Source organism: Oncorhynchus mykiss, chromosome 26 (assembly GCF_013265735.2).
Source record: "Oncorhynchus mykiss isolate Arlee chromosome 26, USDA_OmykA_1.1, whole genome shotgun sequence".
Lineage (NCBI taxonomy): Eukaryota > Metazoa > Chordata > Actinopteri > Salmoniformes > Salmonidae > Oncorhynchus > Oncorhynchus mykiss.
The window spans coordinates 40,713,679-40,736,820 of record NC_048590.1 but is presented as its reverse complement, the minus strand read 5'-3'; the positions used below and the strand labels follow the sequence as shown (position 1 = coordinate 40,736,820).

The 23,142-nt window shown below is 37.3% G+C and overlaps 1 protein-coding gene across 1 annotated transcript in view; it reads left to right on the top strand.

The window, feature by feature from the left end:
* Nucleotides 1-594: 594 nt before the first annotated feature.
* Nucleotides 595-23,142, top strand: part of LOC110506139 (solute carrier family 12 member 1) — a 55,806-nt gene continuing 33,258 nt past the window's right edge. The window contains exons 1-6 of the mRNA XM_036963880.1: nucleotides 595-1,202; nucleotides 5,045-5,182; nucleotides 8,412-8,487; nucleotides 10,474-10,569; nucleotides 11,319-11,458; nucleotides 11,606-11,716. Of these exons, the coding sequence (XP_036819775.1) occupies nucleotides 942-1,202; nucleotides 5,045-5,182; nucleotides 8,412-8,487; nucleotides 10,474-10,569; nucleotides 11,319-11,458; nucleotides 11,606-11,716 (822 nt within the window). The 5' untranslated portion in view covers nucleotides 595-941. The remainder of the gene's footprint in view (nucleotides 1,203-5,044; nucleotides 5,183-8,411; nucleotides 8,488-10,473; nucleotides 10,570-11,318; nucleotides 11,459-11,605; nucleotides 11,717-23,142) is intronic.

Genomic DNA, 23,142 nt, shown 5'->3' with positions numbered 1-23,142 from the left:
GTCTTTAAGCTTTAAACTTTTTCCTCGTGACCTTAAGCCTACATTTTTTTTTTATATATTGAGTGATAATTCACTTTTTAAAATAATTCCTATCATTGGCAGATCATTTTGCGTATTTTAATCTATAGACTTAAAGCTGCAATATGTCACTTTTTGGGCGACCGGACCAAATTCACATAGAAATTTGTGTTATTGATCTGTCATTCTCATTGAAAGCAACCAGGAAATGGCGTAGCGATTTCTGCATTGTGCATCTTTAATATAAGTAATCTGTTTAAGATATTGTACCTTAATAGTCGTATTAAGGTAAGATATCAATAAAATGATATTGAAATAAGAGAAATTACTTGTATTAGGTTTTTCGGCGGTTAAAATAAGCAAAATTGTCTGCCAATGTAGTCAGATAAAAAACTATAAAAAATACTAATTTTAAGTGAATTATCACTCAATATAAGATATTTAGGCTTGCTTTGATTTCACACTGCGAGCTCCAGGTCTTTATCTTCCAAGGTGTTTATTACTTGGTTAATGTTTAGTCAGAGGCTTTGTGGCCCTGAGGATGCAGCAAGGACATCTGAGACATACAGGGTTCTGAGAGTGGTTGGTAGAACCGCTGGTTCAGCCAATGGCTGAGTCCCAGGCAGAGCCCAGCATAGGGGCCAGGAGGATATAAAGCTGGGGTGGCAGAGCCAACCTCAGCCTATATGACAGGTCTATAGGTCAGCTCTGGACCTACACAAGGATTTAACTAAACAGAATCAGATGAACCAACACTAGTCTGTCGTACCAGCGCTCCAAACCCATAGCTGCCGATTGCTTCTCATACTTAGACAGTCTCTAGGCCCTGACCAGAGGACTGAAGGACCTCAGTATTCCTTTTCTGTAGTGTTTGACCTGTAGAAGCCAGTAGGTGTGAGGAGCCTGTATTTACAGCCAGTCTGATGGAGAATGATGCCTATGACAGGATCGGGGACGAACCCCCTAACTACGAGGAGACGTCTTTCTCCGGTGGTACCACCTCTAACGGTAATGGGACCGGTAACGGAGAGCACCGGGCTGTCCGTCCGTCCGTGGTCAGTGCGTTTGGTCATGACACGCTGGACCGCGTGCCCAACATCGACTTCTACCGGAATGCTGGGAGTGTGAGCGGTAACCGTGCGGTCCGACCGTCCCTGCAGGAGCTCCACGATGTCTTCCAGAAGGTCAGTGTGTGTGTGTCCTCCTCACCTCTACAACCCCCTCTACACACATCTGTATATCACTCTCTTTTCCTTACCGACACACACATCACACAACTGTCTCCACCAAGTCAGCAGACTTCTAACTGGAATCAACTCTCCTTTAATCCAGACAATTCAGAAAGATCATTGAAATTCAGATTCAGTAAATGAAAAACATTTTTATGTGGAACATGTTTTGACAACAACATTGGCCTGTTTGTCTCTCAATTCAATCAATTCAATTCAAAGGGGCTTTATGGTTAAGGGAAACATATGTTTACATTGTCAAAGCAAGTTAAATAAATAATTAACTAAAGTAAGAAGAAAAAAGAAAACATCAACAACAAATATCTATGTCCAGTAAACATTTCACTGATAAAGGTTTGAAAAGGATAAAGACGTGTCAAATGTTATATTATCAGCTATGTGTTTTAACAATGTACATATAGTTGTACTACGACTAGTAGGGGAAGAAAGGAAACAGATACATATTGGTTGTATTTACAATGTTGTTTTCATGGCAATTTGTCACAAATCTCTCTCTCTGTTTGTATTGGTTTCTCTCTGTTCATTTGTTTATCTCACTCTCTCTTTCTCTTTCTCTCTCTGACTGTGTGACAGATTACTATCATGTCACAACAGTGATTGGGTAACAGTCATGTCTGTTCTAAAAAAGGGAAAGTCACTTCCCACTGGGCACAAATTGGTTGAATCAATGTTGTTTCAGCTTAATTTCTCAACATATTTATTGTAATGTTGAATCTATGTGGGAAATACATTGGATTTGAAAAAAGTAATCAACAGCTGTTTTGAGGGTAACATTTCAACCACAAGATTGTGTCATCATGGTAACCAAATGTCCACATAGACAAACCTTGTATAAAATATGTTGGATTTGTACCTTTATAACAACGTCAGATCTTCAACATTATATCCACTATCAGTAGAATAAGAAAAGACAATAGGCTAGGCAGCACCTCCTACTGGAGAACTGATTTATCTACAGCTACCCTCTGGCCTCACATCCAGGGTTTAAACAAGCCCTGCTGAGCTATGATGCTCCCGAGTGGCGCAGCGGTCTAAGGCACTGCATCTCAGTGCTAGAGGCGTCACTACAGACCCTGGTTCGATCCCGGACTGTATCACCGTGATCGGGAGTCCCATAGGGCGGCACACAACTGGTGCAGCGTCGTCCGGTTTAGGGGAGGGTTTGGCCGGGGTAGGCCGTAATAGTAAAATAATAATTTGTTCTTAACTGACTTGCCTAGTTAAATGAAGGTTAAATAAAAATGTTTTATAAAATAAAGACATTTGTCACTGACTTTTACCAGTGTGATTCACTGTTGCTATCGAACCCATTCTAAAGGGTAGGTTTAACAGAGCAAATTACATGTGATCATAATGTCTCAATCATATGTCATCAATTATGCTATTTTTTAGCCCTATGTAGCATTTTCAAAGTCATCAACAGCTATTGTTTCAATTCAACCCAGGATTTAACTAAAAATAGACAATAGGATTTCCAGTGATAGTGATATTGAATTGTGTTTGGTTGTCAACGCAACCAAATATCAACATTTGAAGGAAATGTATCTTCTGCTTGGATAGTTTCATCTGTACCACTGACTTAGTCTGGCTTTAATTCCACTTTGTTTTCAAATGAATCATTGTTGCATAAATAAATGTTGGATTGTCTCCATCTCAATCCAAAATGTAAGTTAAAGAACAGGACTAAATCAAATTCAACTTTATTTAAAGTGCATTTAAACAACAGGACTAAATCAAATTCAACTTTATTTAAAGTGCATTTAAACAACAGGACTAAATCAAATTCAACTTTATTTAAAGTGCATTTAAAGTTTCATTTGCCTTTAATTCAGTGCAAGCAGAAGATAAATCTCCTTCACATGTTGATATTTGGTTGTTTACAACCAAACACAATTCAGTATCACTTTTGAAATACAATAAACAGCTTGTTGACAAATTATATGGTGGATCCACATCTCCAACTCAGCCAAAAATAAAAGTTAAAGAATGGGATTAAGCCAGTTGACAGATGGAACTATCCAAGCAGTAGATACATCTCCTTTAAATGTTCATATTTGGTTGCCTTGTCAACCAAACACAATTAAATTGTAATACAGTAAATAGGCTATCTTACAAACTAATGAAACATTCACCCTTAAAATGAGCAACACATCCATGGTCACAGTTTGAGGTTACTGTAACTATAAATGTCTTCTTCCATCATCATATAAAGCATGCATGTTGAAGATAGCATGCAGAGGTATTCACAGGTCTGTGGAGATATTCACAATTGCTGTAATAATCTGCCCAGAATCTCGAATGGCATTGATCATTGCACCATGTTCTTTTAATGTAATCTCAACTGTAATCCAGGTCATTTGGTTCTGATATTAGATAAAGGACAGTAATAAGTAACACATAAATAAATCAACCAAATATCTGACATTGTTTTCCCATTTGAACTTTTGCTGTGACTTTAATGGTTAAAAGCACAGTGATATACATTTGGGTGACAACTAAACCAGATATCTGACATTGTTTTTTCATTTGAATTTGGTTGTGCTTTTAGATTTTGAGTGGGTGAATATAAATTGCAATCTCATTGATCAAGGTCTCAACCAAATATTTCCCAATTATCCACGTTGAAATGAGGTGGAGTGTGCAGTGGGATGGCCTTGGATTGGTCAACTCATTCCTCTTAAAGCATTTATAGACCTACTGTGTCCTGAAAGAGAACAACATGAACTCTCTGGAGGAAAGAACATATGTTTTACAGTCTCAGAGAGGAAGATAAGATAGAGAGAGGAGAGAGAGAGATAAATGGAGTTTATAGTCCTTTAATCATTCATTTAACTGGAAACATTCCTGCCACTTTCATTAACCGCAGTTCAACCATCTTTCACACCCTATAAACCTACTGCCAACACTGGGACTGAACAGTCGTCAAAGACAGAGATAAGAATAGATCTACACAATGGTTGACATACTGACAGGCTAAAGTGTTTTATAGATTTGTAACACCTTTGGGTGACAGCCAGTCTGTTATCTCTGTCTGACAGCCACGCCACGCCCTACACCAGACAGAGATCTGAGCATCTCATTAAAGAGCTTGGTACTCATGTGTCCTTTAAACACTTCATATTCGTCTTACAACAAGTTTAAACTGGGTCCACCTTGTTCTCTCTCTGTTCTATTCCCTCACTCTCTCCTTCTCTCTCTCTCTCTCTCTCTCTGTTCTATTCCCTCACTCTCTCCTTCTCTCTCTCTCTCTCTCTCTCTCTCTCTCTCTCTCTCTCTCTCTCTCTCTCCTCTCTCTCTCTCTCTCTCTCTCTCTGTTCTATTCCCTCACTCTCTCCTTCTCTCTCTCTCTCTCTCTCTCTCTCACACAGAGTGCAGTCTTCAAGGACAAGCACACAGTATAATAATGCTTCTCCAAACATGTATTCATCTTCATCAGAATCAAACTGCACGACTCTCTCTCTCACACACACACACACACACACTCAGGAACAAGAACACTGCGTCTCTTGTTTGATTGATTTAGAAAGAGAACATTTCAACAGGGTTCTGACCTCATAGAGACTTACCTATCTAACAGGAGGCCCAGAATTTTAACATCAAGTTACTGTACTGCTAACTCTCTCTGATTTCCTAAAGACAAAACTAATCTAAACTTCCTCTAAAGTTTCAACAAATTCCTTCTTCCTCTACCAGCCGTATTCTTTATCTTCCTCCAGGTAGACTGGAGTGATACGTACCCCTGACAAGTCTTTTCCTGTCCTATTTTCTCTCTCTAGAATGGAAGGATCTCAGTGACGAACACGGTGGAGGACAGAGAGGGCAGCGACGGGACGCCGTCAGACGATGTGGAGTCTGTCATTCCCCTGGACAACAAAGATGGAACCGTGAGGTTTGGCTGGATAAAGGGAGTCCTGGTTAGTAGAGATGGGTTACTGTTATGAGAACTTTGTAAACTGAACTTCACTTAAATTATTCTGTATATTACTAAGGATTTGTAAGGTTCTTATTGAAATGAAATATACAGAGGCCAGTTTACAATAGTCAGTAAGGTTTATATACGAGAGCGCTGCTGTACATATACAAAGACATTCCTTTTATAACTTTCTCTTACCCTACACACATACATACACACCAACATAGGGGTTTTCTCATGAGTCTCACCACAGTTTATTACCACTCAGCTGACAGTTCCAGTCTCCCCCAGATACAAGAGCTCTGGAGGGGCTCTCCCTGTCCTACCTTATCTCCCCAGAGTTACAGCCAGGTTGGTTCAAACATAGGTTAATGCCCCTCTTCGTTCTCTTTCGACACACACATACATTCCTTTCTTCCTAGGTCTATGCTACATAACCCCTTCCTAATCAACAAACATTATTTAACACTACTAGAAAGATAGGGTAGAATTCTGTTAGTTATAATCCTACCTTAAATGTATACATCATTTAATCATTATTCATAATAAATCCCATAACAGTTACATTGGACAGGGTTAGGAGGGTCCTGGGGAGTGGAGATGGGTTATATTGGACAGGGTTAGGAGGGTCCTGAGGAGTGGAGATGGGTTACATTGGGCAGGGTTAGGAGGGTCCTGGTTAGTAGAGATGGGTTACATTGGACAGGGTTAGGAGGGTCCTGGTTAGTAGAGATGGGTTATATTGGACAGGGTTAGGAGGGTCCTGGTTAGTAGAGATGGGTTATATTGGACAGGGTTAGGAGGGTCCTGAGGAGTAGAGATGGGTTATATTGGACAGGGTTAGGAGGGTCCTGGTTAGTAGAGATGGGTTATATTGGACAGGGTTAGGAGGGTCCTGGGGAGTGGAGATGGGTTATAATGGACAGGGTTAGGAGGGTCCTGGGGAGTGGAGATGGGTTATATTGGGGCAGGGTTAGGGGGGTCCTGGGGAGTGGAGATGGGTTATATTGGGGCAGGGTTAGGAGGGTCCTGGGGAGTGGAGATGGGTTATATTGGGCAGGGTTAGGAGGGTCCTGAGGAGTGGAGATGGGTTATATTGGACAGGGTTAGGAGGGTCCTGGGGAGTGGAGATGGGTTATATTGGACAAGGTTAGGAGGGTCCTGAGGAGTGGAGATGGGTTATATTGGACAGGGTTAGGAGGGTCCTGAGGAGGGGAGATGGGTTATATTGGACAGGGTTAGGAGGGTCCTGAGGAGTGGAGATGGGTTATATTGGACAGGGTTAGGAGGGTCCTGAGGAGGGGAGATGGGTTATATTGGACAGGGTTAGGAGGGTCCTGGGGAGTGGAGATGGGTTATATTGGACAGGGTTAGGAGGGTCCTGGGGAGTGGAGATGGGTTATATTGGACAGGGTTAGGAGGGTCCTGAGGAGGGGAGATGGGTTATATTGGACAGGGTTAGGAGGGTCCTGGTTAGTAGAGATGGGTTACATTGGGCAGGGTTAGGAGGGTCCTGAGGAGTGGAGATGGGTTACATTGGGCAGGGTTAGGAGGGTCCTGGTTAGTAGAGATGGGTTACATTGGACAGGGTTAGGAGGGTCCTGAGGAGTGGAGATGGGTTACATTGGACAGGGTTAGGAGGGTCCTGAGGAGTGGAGATGGGTTACATTGGACAGGGTTAGGAGGGTCCTGAGGAGTGGAGATGGGTTACATTGGGCAGGGTTAGGAGGGTCCTGGTTAGTAGAGATGGGTTACATTGGACAGGGTTAGGAGGGTCCTGGGGAGTGGAGATGGGTTATATTGGACAGGGTTAGGAGGGTCCTGAGGAGTGGAGATGGATTATATTGGGGCAGGGTTAGGAGGGTCCTGGGGAGTGGAGATGGGTTATATTGGGGCAGGGTTAGGAGGGTCCTGGGGAGTGGAGATGGGTTACATTGGGCAGGGTTAGGAGGGTCCTGAGGAGTGGAGATGGGTTACATTGGACAGGGTTAGGAGGGTCCTGGGGAGTGGAGATGGATTATATTGGGGCAGGGTTAGGAGGGTCCTGGGGAGTGGAGATGGGTTATATCGGGGCAGGGTTAGGAGGGTCCTGGGACTAGTGATGGGTTGTATTGGGGCAGGATTAGGATGGTTCTTAATGGGGTCCTGGCGAGGGCAGTTGGTTATGGGGACTGGCTTGTCCTAATGGGATCCTGGTGAGGGCAGTTGGTTATGGGGACTGGCCTAATGGGATCCTGGTAAGGGCAGTTTGTTATGGGGACTGTCCTAATGGGAACCTGGTGAGGGCAGTTGGTTATGGGGACTGGTCTAATGGGATCCTGGTGAGGGCAGTTGGTTATGGGGACTGGCCTAATGGGATCCTGGTGAGGGCAGTTGGTGATGGGGACTGGCCTAATGGGATCCTGGTGAAGGCAGTTGGTTATGGGGACTGGCCTCTCCTAATGGGATCGTGGTGAGTAGGAATGGAGTCTTAGAGAGTGTGGCTGGATATCGAGCAGGGTGAATGGGGAGTCCTGGTCTGTGTGGTCAGGTTATGGGAACTTCTTCTACTGGGGGTCACTGGGGGTCACCCTGGCCACTCCTGAGCAGTATATCACAACCCAGCATCAATGAGTTAACCTGCATACCTCAGTGATACCCTGACAGGTCACATGATCTGTCTGGAAGCCTCAGACACAGACACCAACACAGCGATAAAGAGATTCAGATAGTTATTCTGTCATAACCCGGTCTCTATCTAACCTAACTACGATCTGACTGGAAGCAAAGAGACAAGGTCAAAGTGATCCTGCCCTATGTGTAACTCAGGGCTAACCCCAGTCTCTACCTAACCTAGCCTCTCTCCTACTCTCTGTCTCTCTCCTCCTCTCTCTCGTCCTCTCTCGCCTCCTCTGTCTCCTCCTGTCCCTCTCCTCCTCTCTCTCCTCCCCTCGCTCTCCTCCTGTCTCTCTCCTCCTCTCGCTCTCCTCCTGTCTATCTCCTGTCTCTCCTCCCCTCGCTCTCCTCCTGTCTCTCCTCCTCTCTCTCCTCCTAACTCCTCCTGTCTCTCCTGTCTCTCCTCCTCTCTCCTCTCTCTCCTCCTCTCTCCTCTCTCTCCTCCTGTCTCTCCTACTGTCTCTCCTCCTCTCTCCTCCTCTCCCTCCTCTTGTCTTTCCTCCTCTCTCCTCCTCTCTTTCCTCCTGTCTCTCCTCCTCTCTCCTCTCGCTCCTCTTGTCTTTCCTCCTCTCTAGGTGAGATGTATGTTGAACATCTGGGGTGTGATGCTGTTCATCCGTCTGTCCTGGGTGTTTGGACAGGCCGGCTGGGGTAAGTACAACACAGAGTAATAAATAATTACACCACACACACTATCAGAAAAAAGGAGTGCTATGTAGCAGGCTCCTTTTCAGGTCAGATAGAATCCTTTAGGTTTCCAAAAAGAACCAGGTTACAAAAAAATAATCTGGATTCCAAATAGATAAAGGTTGGTATTGGGAACCAGAAAGAGTTCTACCTATCTTAAATTCAGAGGGTTCCCCAATACTCCCCTACAGAAGTGCTATTCAAAGTTGGGGTCGCAATGGGGTAACTGCAGGGGGGTCACGATGGGGTAACTTTAGTGGGGTAACTGCAGTGGGGTTGCGATGGGGTAACTGCAGTGGGGTCACGATGGGGTAACTGCAGTGGGGTCGCGATGGGGTAACTGCAGTGGGGTTGCGATGGGGTAACTGCAGTGGGGTCACCAAAATGTTTTTAAAAATCATATTTTAAACAATGAGGAGTACAGATTGTATACAGTAATACAGTAATAATATACAAACATTTTGAGAAAGATCATTTGAAAGCTACAATTTTATTGAGAAAATGTATTTATTGGTTTCTTTTCATGTTGATAAGAAATTAATATGCAATGAACGTTTTAAGGTTGTGTCTTTAGATTTGGGTTGGGGTCGCAAGAAATGATTGGGGGGAAAATGGGGTCCCCAGAAATTCTGGTGGAAAAAATTGGCTCCCCGCTGGAAAAGTTTGAATACCTCTGACCTACTGGGACATTCTTTGTTGCACTCTTTGTTTCTGAGAGTGTAGACAAGCAAAAATATGTACAACACAAAAAGACAACCAGTCAGCTCCCAGTGTCCTTCCCTCTGAGGTCAAAGCAAAGGAAGTAGCTGGAATGTACCAGGTGTGTGTGTGTGTGTGTGTGTGTGTGTGTGTGTGTGTGTGTGTGTGTGTGTGTGTGTGTGTATGTGTATGTGTGTGTGTGTGTGTGTGTGTGTTTGTGTGCATGTGTGTGTTTATCAGGGGTGAGGACCTCTTTATGGAGCATAACTAATGTATTTCAGAGCGCTGGCTGCAGTGCAGATAGAGACCATGACAGATATCAGAGTAAACCGCCTGCTGCAACTAACAGCCTGCAGGCCTACAGCACCATTAGTCCTGAGAATGGACCATTTCAGACGCACAGAAGGCTTCACTGTTTCTCAAGGTGTTAGAGGTGACTGGAGGGGACAGAAGGCTTCACTGTGTTTCTCAAGGTGTTAGAGGTGAATGGAGGGCACAGAAGGCTACACTGTGTTTCTCAAGGTGTTAGAGGTGACTGGAGGGGACAGAAGGCTTCACTGTGTTTCTCAAGGTGTTAGAGGTGACTGGAGGGGACAGAAGGCTTCACTGTGTTTCTCAAGGTGTTAGAGGTGACTGGAGGGGACAGAATGATACACTGTGTTTCTCAAGGTGTTAGAGGTGACTGGAGGGGACAGAAGGCTTCACTGTGTTTCTCAAGGTGTTAGAGGTGACTGGAGGGCACAGAAGGTGTGGTCAGGTGTTAGAAAGAGGAGGTGGTAGATTATTTCAGAACCAGCACAGTGTGACAAAAACAGCACTCTACACTCCTTTATACACGGGTTCTTAAAGTCGTACTCCAGTTTCTGATTTAGCTCATTTATCAGCTGATTTACTTAACAAAAGGCACATCTCAATAGGTGGTCCAGGTATCCTTATGATATGGCACAAGTGGGGGTTGGCCTTTCCTCTTCTGTTCTCTAATGCTCCTCTATTGTTCCTCAAGCAAGGGAGGAGGCGGATGACATCACAACTTCCCATCCGACCAACTCCTTGAAGTTTGCAGTTGTGTTTTTGTTTTTAAACGATTTTGCTCAAAACATAAAATTGCTGGAGGACCATCTTTAAGAAGAAAAGAAAGACATTTCAGTGTGGAATTCAAACTTCGCAAAACATTGTATGCCTTCACATGTAGACAGACTGTAAATGGCCTGAGCAGGGGTGAGTTGGATTAACAGGTATTTTGTGTTTTAGGTCTGGGCATTGTGGTCATTGCTCTGAGCTGTGTGGTGACCACCGTCACAGGTCTCTCCATGTCTGCTATCTGCACCAATGGAGTGGTACGAGGAGGTGAGTCAACCAAATCAAATCAAATGTTATTTGTCACATGCGCCGAATATAACAGGTGTCGGTAGACCTTACAGTGAAATGCTTACTTACAAGTCCTTAACTAACAATGTTTTGAGAAGAATAAGTGCTAAGTAAAAAAAAACATGTAAGAAAAAAAGAAAAGAAAAATAGAAAAATAACAAATAATTAAAGAGCAGCAGTAAAATAACAGTAGCGAGGCTATATACAGGCACTCAACACATTATAAACATGAGACAATGTTGAAAAAACAAGGAGAGCTCAAAGGTTGTTTTCAATGACTGTCCACTGTATGTACAAGTAGAGGAATGTTATTATCCCTGCTCCCTACCTGCTCTGTGTCCACTGTATGTACAAGTAGAGGAATGTTATTATCCCTGCTCCCTACCTGCTCTGTGTCCACTGTATGTACAAGTAGAGGAATGTTATTATCCCTGCTCCCTACCTGCTCTGTGTCCACTGTATGTACAAGTAGAGGAATGTTATTATCCCTGCTCCCTACCTGCTCTGTGTCCACTGTATGTACAAGTAGAGGAATGTTATTATCCCTGCTCCCTACCTGCTCTGTGTCCACTGTATGTACAAGTAGAGGAATGTTATTATCCCTGCTCCCTACCTGCTCTGTGTCCACTGTATGTACAAGTAGAGGAATGTTATTATCCCTGCTCCCTACCTGCTCTGTGTCCACTGTATGTACAAGTAGAGGAATGTTATTACTGATTGGTTTCCAGGAGGGGCGTACTACCTGATATCACGTAGTCTGGGACCAGAGTTTGGCGGTTCCATTGGTCTCATCTTCGCCTTCGCTAACGCTGTTGCCGTGGCGATGTACGTGGTGGGCTTCGCAGAGACTGTGGTTGACCTACTCAAGGTACGTAGCATCTGTGTGTGTGTGTGTGTGTGTGTGTCAGATCACTGACTGTAGTCCCTCTCTCCCTCTCCCCCCTCTCTCTCTCTACCTCTCCATGTGCATCTCTCTCTCCACCTCTGTCTCCCCCTCCTTCCCTCTCCTCTACAGGAAAACAATGCCATTATGATAGATGAGCTGAATGACATCAGGATCATCGGCTGTATCTCGGTGGTACTGCTGCTGGGGATCTCAGTGGCCGGGATGGAGTGGGAGGCCAAGGTGAGATACTACACTACGCTACATTACATTATACTACACATTATACTACATTAAACTACAGTACACTACATTATACAACACTACGCTACATTATACTACATTATACTATACTATGCTACATTACATTATACTACACTACACTACAATAAACAACACTACTCTACATTATACTACACTACAATAAACAACACTACTCTACATTATACTACATTATACTACACCACATTATACAACACTACACTACTCTACACTACATTACATTATACTACTCTACTCTACATTACACTATACTACTCTACTCTACATTATAGTATACTACTCTACTCTACATTACATTATACTATTCTACTCTACATTACACTACTCTACTCTACACTACATTACATTATACTACTCTACGCTACATTACAATATACTACTCTACTCTACATTATAGTATACTACTCTACTCTACATTACACTATACTACTCTACTCTACATTATAGTATACTACTCTACTCTACATTACACTATACTACTCTACTCTACATTATAGTATACTACTCTACTCTACATTACATTATACTATTCTACTCTACATTACACTACTCTACACTACATTACATTATACTACTCTACACTACGCTACATTACAATATACTACTCTACTCTACATTATACTACTCTACGCTACATTACATTATACTACTCTACTCTACACTACATTATACTACTCTACACTACATTACACTACTCTACTCTACACTACATTACACTACTCTACACTACATTACATTATACTACTCTACACTACATTACATTATACTACTCTACGCTACATTACATTATACTACTCTACTCTACATTACATTATACTACTCTACACTACATTACATTACACTACTCTACGCTACATTACATTATACTACTCTACACTACATTACATTATACTACTCTACGCTACATTACATTATACTACTCTACACTACATTACATTATACTACTCTACATTACATTATACTACTCTACACTACGGTACATTACATTATACTACTCTACATTACATTATACTACTCTACATTACATTATACTACTCTACATTACACTACTCTACATTACATTATACTACTCTACACTACATTACATTATACTACTCTACACTACATTATACTACTCTACTCTACATTACATTATACTACTCTACACTACATTACATTATACTACTCTACACTACATTACATTATACTACTCTACTCTACATTACATTATACTACTCTACTCTACACTACATTATACTACTCTACACTACATTACATTATACTACTCTACACTACATTACATTATACTACTCTACATTACATTATACTACTCTACATTACACTACTCTACATTACATTATACTACTCTACTCTACATTACATTATACTACTCTACTCTACATTACATTATACTACTCTACACTACAGTACATTATACTACTCTACTCTACACTACATTACATTATACTACTCTACACTACATTACATTATACTACTCTACTCTACATTACATTATACTACTCTACGCTACATTACATTACACTACTCTACACTACATTACATTATACTACTCTACTCTACATTACATTATACTACTCTACATTACACTACTCTACATTACATTATACTACTCTACTCTACATTACATTATACTACTCTATTCTACATTACACTACTCTACACTACATTACACTACTCTACACTACATTACATTATACTACTCTACATTACACTACTCTACACTACATTACATTATACTACTCTACTCTACATTACACTACACTACTCTACTCTACATTATACTACTCTACACTACATTACACTACTCTACACTACATTACATTATACTACTCTACATTACATTATACTACTCTACACTACATTACATTATACTACTCTACTCTACATTACATTATACTACTCTATTCTACATTACACTACTCTACACTACATTACACTACTCTACACTACATTACATTATACTACTCTACATTACACTACTCTACACTACATTACATTATACTACTCTACTCTACATTACACTACACTACTCTACTCTACATTATACTACTCTACACTACATTACACTACTCTACACTACATTACATTATACTACTCTACATTACATTATACTACTCTACACTACATTACATTATACTACTCTACTCTACATTACATTATACTACTCTACTCTACATTACATTATACTACTCTACTCTACATTACATTATACTACTCTACTCTACACTACATTACATTACATTATACTACTCTACACTACATTACATTATACTACTCTACTCTACACTACATTACATTATACTACTCTACATTACATTATACTACTCTACTCTACATTACATTATACTACTCTACTCTACACTACATTATACTACTCTACACTACATTACATTATACTACTCTACGCTACATTACATTATACTACTCTACTCTACACTACATTACATTACACTACTCTACATTACATTATACTACTCTACGCTACATTACACTATACTACTCTACACTACATTACATTATACTACTCTACGCTACATTACATTATACTACTCTACATTACATTACACTACTCTACATTACATTATACTACTCTACGCTACATTACACTATACTACTCTACACTACACTACATTATACTACTCTACGCTACATTACATTATACTACTCTACTCTACAATACATTATACTACTCTACGCTACATTATATTATACTACTCTACTCTACTCTACATTACATTATACTACTCTACGCTACATTACATTATACTACTCTACGCTACATTACATTATACTACTCTACACTACATTATACTACTCTACGCTACACTACATTATACTACTCTACTCTACATTACATTATACTACTCTACACTACATTACATTATACTACTCTACTCTACATTACATTATACTACTCTACACTACATTACATTATACTACTCTACGCTACATTACATTATACTACTCTACGCTACTCAACATTACATTACACTACTCTACATTACATTACACTACTCTACATTACATTACACTACTCTACATTACATTATACTACTCTACACTACACTACATTATACTACTCTACTCTACATTACATTATACTACTCTACACTACACTACATTATACTACTCTACACTACATTACATTATACTACTCTACGCTACATTACATTACACTACTCTACACTACATTACACTACTCTACATTACATTATACTACTCTACACTACACTACATTATACTACTCTACTCTACATTACATTATACTACTCTACACTACACTACATTATACTACTCTACACTACATTACATTATACTACTCTACACTACACTACATTATACTACTCTACACTACACTACATTATACTACTCTACGCTACTCTAAGCTACATTACATTATACTACTCTACACTACATTACATTATACTACTCTACGCTACATTACATTATACTACTCTACACTACATTACATTATACTACTCTACTCTACACTACATTATACTACTCTACACTACATTACATTACACTACTCTACACTACTCTACACTACATTACATTATACTACTCTACACTACATTACATTATACTACTCTACTCTACATTACATTATACTACTCTACACTACATTACATTATACTACTCTACATTACATTATACTACGCTACATTACATTATACTACTCTACATTACATTATACTACGCTACATTACATTATACTACTCTACATTACATTATACTACTCTACTCTACATTACATTATACTACTCTACTCTACATTACACTACTCTACTCTACGCTACATTACATTATACTACTCTACATTACATTATACTACGCTACATTACATTATACTACTCTACATTACATTATACTACTCTACACTACATTACATTATACTACTCTACATTACATTATACTACGCTACATTACATTATACTACTCTACACTACATTACATTATACTACTCTACTCTACACTACATTATACTACTCTACACTACATTACATTACACTACTCTACACTACTCTACACTACATTACATTATACTACTCTACACTACATTACATTATACTACTCTACACTACATTACATTATACTACTCTACACTACTCTACACTACATTACATTATACTACTCTACACTACATTACATTATACTACTCTACTCTACATTACAGTATACTACTCTACTCTACATTACATTACACTACTCTACACTACATTACATTACACTACTCTACACTACACTACATTACATTATACTACACTACATTACATTATACTACTCTACTCTACACTACATTACATTATACTACTCTACACTACATTACATTATACAACTCTACTCTACATTACATTATACTACTCTACTCTACATTACATTATACTACTCTACACTACATTACATTACACAACTCTACTCTACATTACATTATACTACTCTACACTACATTACATTACACTACTCTACACTACATTGCATTATACTACTCTACATTACATTATACTACTCTACACTACATTACATTACACTACTCTACACTACATTACCTTATACTACTCTACACAACATTACATTACACTACTCTACACTACATTACATTATACTACTCTACTCTACACTACATTATACTACTCTACTCTACACTACATTACCTTATACTACTCTACACTACATTACATTACACTACTCTACACTACATTACCTTATACTACTCTACACTACATTACATTACACTACTCTACACTACATTGCATTATACTACTCTACTCTACATTACATTATACTACTCTACACTACATTACATTACACTACTCTACACTACATTACATTATACTACTCTACTCTACATTACATTATACTACTCTACACTACATTACATTACACTACTCTACTCTACATTACATTATACTACTCTACACTACATTACATTATACTACTCTACTCTACACTACATTATACTACTCTACACTACATTACACTACTCTACTCTACGCTACATTACAGTATACTACTCTACGCTACATTACACTACTCTACGCTACATTACACTACTCTACTCTACGCTACATTACATTATACTACTCTACACTACACTACATTACACTACTCTACTCTACATTACATTATACTACTCTACTCTACATTACATTATACTACTCTACTCTACATTACATTATACTACTCTACACTACATTACATTACACTACTCTACACTACATTACATTATACTACTCTACGCTACATTACATTACACTACTCTACACTACACTACATTACACTATACTACTCTACACTACACTACATTATACTACTCTACACTACATTACATTATACTACTCTACATTACATTATACTACTCTACATTACACTACTCTACATTACATTATACTACTCTACTCTACATTACATTATACTACTCTACTCTACATTACATTATACTACTCTACATTACACTACTCTACATTACATTATACTACTCTACTCTACATTACATTATACTACTCTATTCTACATTACACTACTCTACACTACATTACACTACTCTACACTACATTACATTATACTACTCTACATTACACTACTCTACACTACATTACATTATACTACTCTACTCTACATTACACTACACTACTCTACTCTACATTATACTACTCTACACTACATTACACTACTCTACACTACATTACATTATACTACTCTACTCTACATTACATTATACTACTCTACAATACATTACATTATACTACTCTACTCTACATTACATTACACTACTCTACACTACATTACATAACACTACTCTACACTACATTACATTATACTACTCTACTCTACATTACATTATACTACTCTACTCTACATTACATTATACTACTCTACTCTACATTACATTATACTACTCTACTCTACACTACATTACATTACATTATACTACTCTACACTACATTACATTATACTACTCTACTCTACACTACATTACATTATACTACTCTACATTACATTATACTACTCTACTCTACATTACATTATACTACTCTACTCTACACTACATTATACTACTCTACACTACATTACATTATACTACTCTACGCTACATTACATTATACTACTCTACTCTACACTACATTACATTACACTACTCTACATTACATTATACTACTCTACGCTACATTACACTATACTACTCTACACTACATTACATTATACTACTCTACGCTACATTACATTATACTACTCTACATTACATTACACTACTCTACATTACATTATACTACTCTACGCTACATTACACTATACTACTCTACACTACACTACATTATACTACTCTACGCTACATTACATTATACTACTCTACTCTACAATACATTATACTACTCTACGCTACATTATATTATACTACTCTACTCTACTCTACTCTACATTACATTATACTACTCTACGCTACATTACATTATACTACTCTACGCTACATTACATTATACTACTCTACACTACATTATACTACTCTACGCTACACTACATTATACTACTCTACTCTACATTACATTATACTACTCTACACTACATTATACTACTCTACACTACATTACATTATACTACTCTACGCTACTCAACATTACATTACACTACTCTACATTACATTATACTACTCTACACTACATTACATTATACTACTCTACGCTACATTACATTACACTACTCTACACTACATTACATTATACTACTCTACGCTACATTACATTACACTACTCTACACTACATTACATTATACTACTATACTCTACGCTACATTACATTATACTACTCTACACTACACTACATTATACTACTCTACGCTACATTACATTACATTACACTACTCTACACTACACTACATTACACTACTCTACTCTACGCTACATTACATTATACTACTCTACACTACACTACATTATACTACTCTACGCTACTCTAAGCTACATTACAGTATACTACTCTACACTACATTACATTATACTACTCTACGCTACATTACATTATACTACTCTACACTACATTACATTATACTACTCTACTCTACACTACATTATACTACTCTACACTACATTACATTACACTACTCTACACTACTCTACTCTACATTACATTATACTACTCTACACTACATTACATTATACTACTCTACTCTACATTACATTATACTACTCTACACTACATTACATTATACTACTCTACATTACATTATACTACGCTACATTACATTATACTACTCTACATTACATTATACTACTCTACTCTACATTACATTATACTACTCTACTCTACATTACACTACTCTACTCTACGCTACATTACATTATACTACTCTACATTACATTATACTACGCTACATTACATTATACTACTCTACATTACATTATACTACTCTACACTACATTACATTATACTACTCTACATTACATTATACTACGCTACATTACATTATACTACTCTACACTACATTACATTATACTACTCTACTCTACACTACATTATACTACTCTACACTATATTACATTACACTACTCTACACTACTCTACACTACATCACATTATACTACTCTACACTACATTACATTATACTACTCTACACTACATTACATTATACTACTCTACACTACTCTACACTACATTACATTATACTACTCTACACTACATTACATTATACTACTCTACTCTACATTACTGTATACTACTCTACTCTACATTACATTACACTACTCTACACTACATTACATTATACTACTCTACACTACACTACATTACATTATACTACACTACATTACATTATACTACTCTACTCTACACTACATTACATTATACTACTCTACACTACATTACATTATACAACTCTACTCTACATTACATTATACTACTCTACTCTACATTATATTATACTACTCTACACTACATTACATTACACTACTCTACTCTACATTACATTATACTACTGTACACTACATTACATTACATTACACTACTCTACACTACATTGCATTATACTACTCTACTCTACATTACATTATACTACTCTACACTACATTACATTACACTACTCTACACTACATTACCTTATACTACTCTACACAACATTACATTACACTACTCTACACTACATTACATTATACTACTCTACTCTACACTACATTATACTACTCTACTCTACACTACATTACCTTATACTACTCTACACTACATTACATTACACTACTCTACACTACATTACCTTATACTACTCTACACTACATTACATTACACTACTCTACACTACATTGCATTATACTACTCTACTCTACATTACATTATACTACTCTACACTACATTACATTACACTACTCTACACTACATTACATTATACTACTCTACTCTACATTACATTATACTACTCTACACTACATTACATTACACTACTCTACTCTACATTACATTATACTACTCTACACTACATTACATTATACTACTCTACTCTACACTACATTATACTACTCTACACTACATTACACTACTCTACTCTACGCTACATTACAGTATACTACTCTACGCTACATTACACTACTCTACTCTACGCTACATTACACTACTCTACTCTACGCTACATTACATTATACTACTCTACACTACACTACATTACACTACTCTACTCTACATTACATTATACTACTCTACTCTACATTACATTATACTACTCTACTCTACATTACATTATACTACTCTACACTACATTACATTACACTACTCTACACTACATTACATTATACTACTCTACGCTACATTACATTACACTACTCTACACTACACTACATTATACTACTCTACACTACACTACATTATACTACTCTACACTACATGACATTATACTACTCTACACTACACTACATTATACTACTCTACGCTACATTACATTATACTACTCTACACTACACTACACTACATTATACTACTCTACTCTACACTACATTATACTACTCTACTCTACACTACACTACATTATACTACTCTACGCTACATTACACTACTCTACTCTACGCTACATTACACTACTCTACTCTACGCTACATTACATTATACTACTCTACACTACACTACATTACACTACTCTACTCTACATTACATTATACTACTCTACTCTACATTATAGTATACTACTCTACACTACATTACATTATACTACTCTACACTACATTACATTATACTACTCTACGCTACATTACATTATACTACGCTACATTACATTATACTACTCTACATTACACTACTCTACACTACATTACATTATACTACTCTACTCTACACTACATTACATTATACTACTCTACTCTACACTACATTATAATACTCTACACTACATTACATTATACTACTCTACACTACATTACATTATACTACTCTACACTACACTACATTATACTACTCTACACTACACTACATTATACTACTCTACACTACACTACATTATACTACTCTACACTACATTACATTATACTACTCTACACTACACTACATTATACTACTCTACACTACATTACATTATACTACTCTACACTACACTACATTATACTACTCTACACTACATTACATTATACTACTCTACACTACACTACATTATACTACTCTACACTACATTACATTATACTACTCTACACTACATTACATTATACTACTCTACACTACATTACATTATACTACTCTACTCTACATTACATTATACTACTCTACACTACATTACATTATACTACTCTACTCTACACTACATTATACTACTCTACTCTACATTATAGTATACTACTCTACTCTACACTACATTACATTACACTACTCTACATTACATTATACTACTCTACACTACATTACACTACTCTACACTACATTACATTATACTACTCTACTCTACATTACATTATACTACTCTACTCTACACTACATTATACTACTCTACTCTACATTATAGTATACTACTCTACTCTACACTACATTATACTACTCTACATTACATTACACTACTCTACACTACATTACATTATACTACTCTACGCTACATTACATTATACTACTCTACACTACTCTACTCTACATTACATTAAACTACTCTACACTACATTATACTACTCTACTCTACATTACATTATACTACACTACGCTACATTACACTACTCTACTCTACATTACATTATACTACTCTACGCTACATTACACTACTCTACTCTACACTACATTACATTATACTACTCTACGCTACATTACATTATACTACTCTACTCTACATTACATTATACTACTCTACACTACATTACATCATACTACTCTACACTACATTACATTATACTACTCTACACTACATTACATTATACTACTCTACACTACATTACATTATACTACTCTACTCTACATTACATTATACTACTCTACGCTACATTACATTATACTACTCTACACTACATTACATTATACTACTCTACACTACATTATACTACTCTACTCTACACTACATTACATTATACTACTCTACGCTACATTATATTATACTACTCTACACTACATTACATTATACTACTCTACTCTACTCTACTCTACATTACATTATACTACTCTACTCTACATTACATTATACTACTCTACGCTACATTACACTACTCTACACTACACTACATTATACTACTCTACACTACACTACATTATACTACTCTACTCTACATTACATTATACTACTCTACTCTACTCTACTCTACATTACATTATACTACTCTACTCTACATTACATTATACTACTCTACACTACACTACATTATACTACTCTACTCTACATTACATTATACTACTCTACTCTACATTACATTATACTACTCTACGCTACTCTACGCTACATTACATTATAATACTCTACACTACATTACATTATACTACTCTACGCTACTCTACGCTACATTACATTATAATACTCTACACTACATTACAGTATACTACTCTACGCTACATTGCACTACTCTACTCTACGCTACATGACATTATACTACTCTACGCTACATTACACTACTCTACTCTACGCTACATTACAGTATACTACTCTACGCTACATTGCACTACTCTACTCTACGCTACATTACACTACTCTACTCTACGCTACATTACATTATACTACTCTACACTACACTACATTACACTACTCTACTCTACATTACATTATACTACTCTACTCTACATTACATTATACTACTCTACTCTACATTACATTATAATACTCTACACTACATTACATTACACTACTCTACACTACAGTACATTATACTACTCTACACTACATTACATTATACTACTCTACATTACATTATACTACTCTATGCTACATTACATTACACTACTCTACACTACAT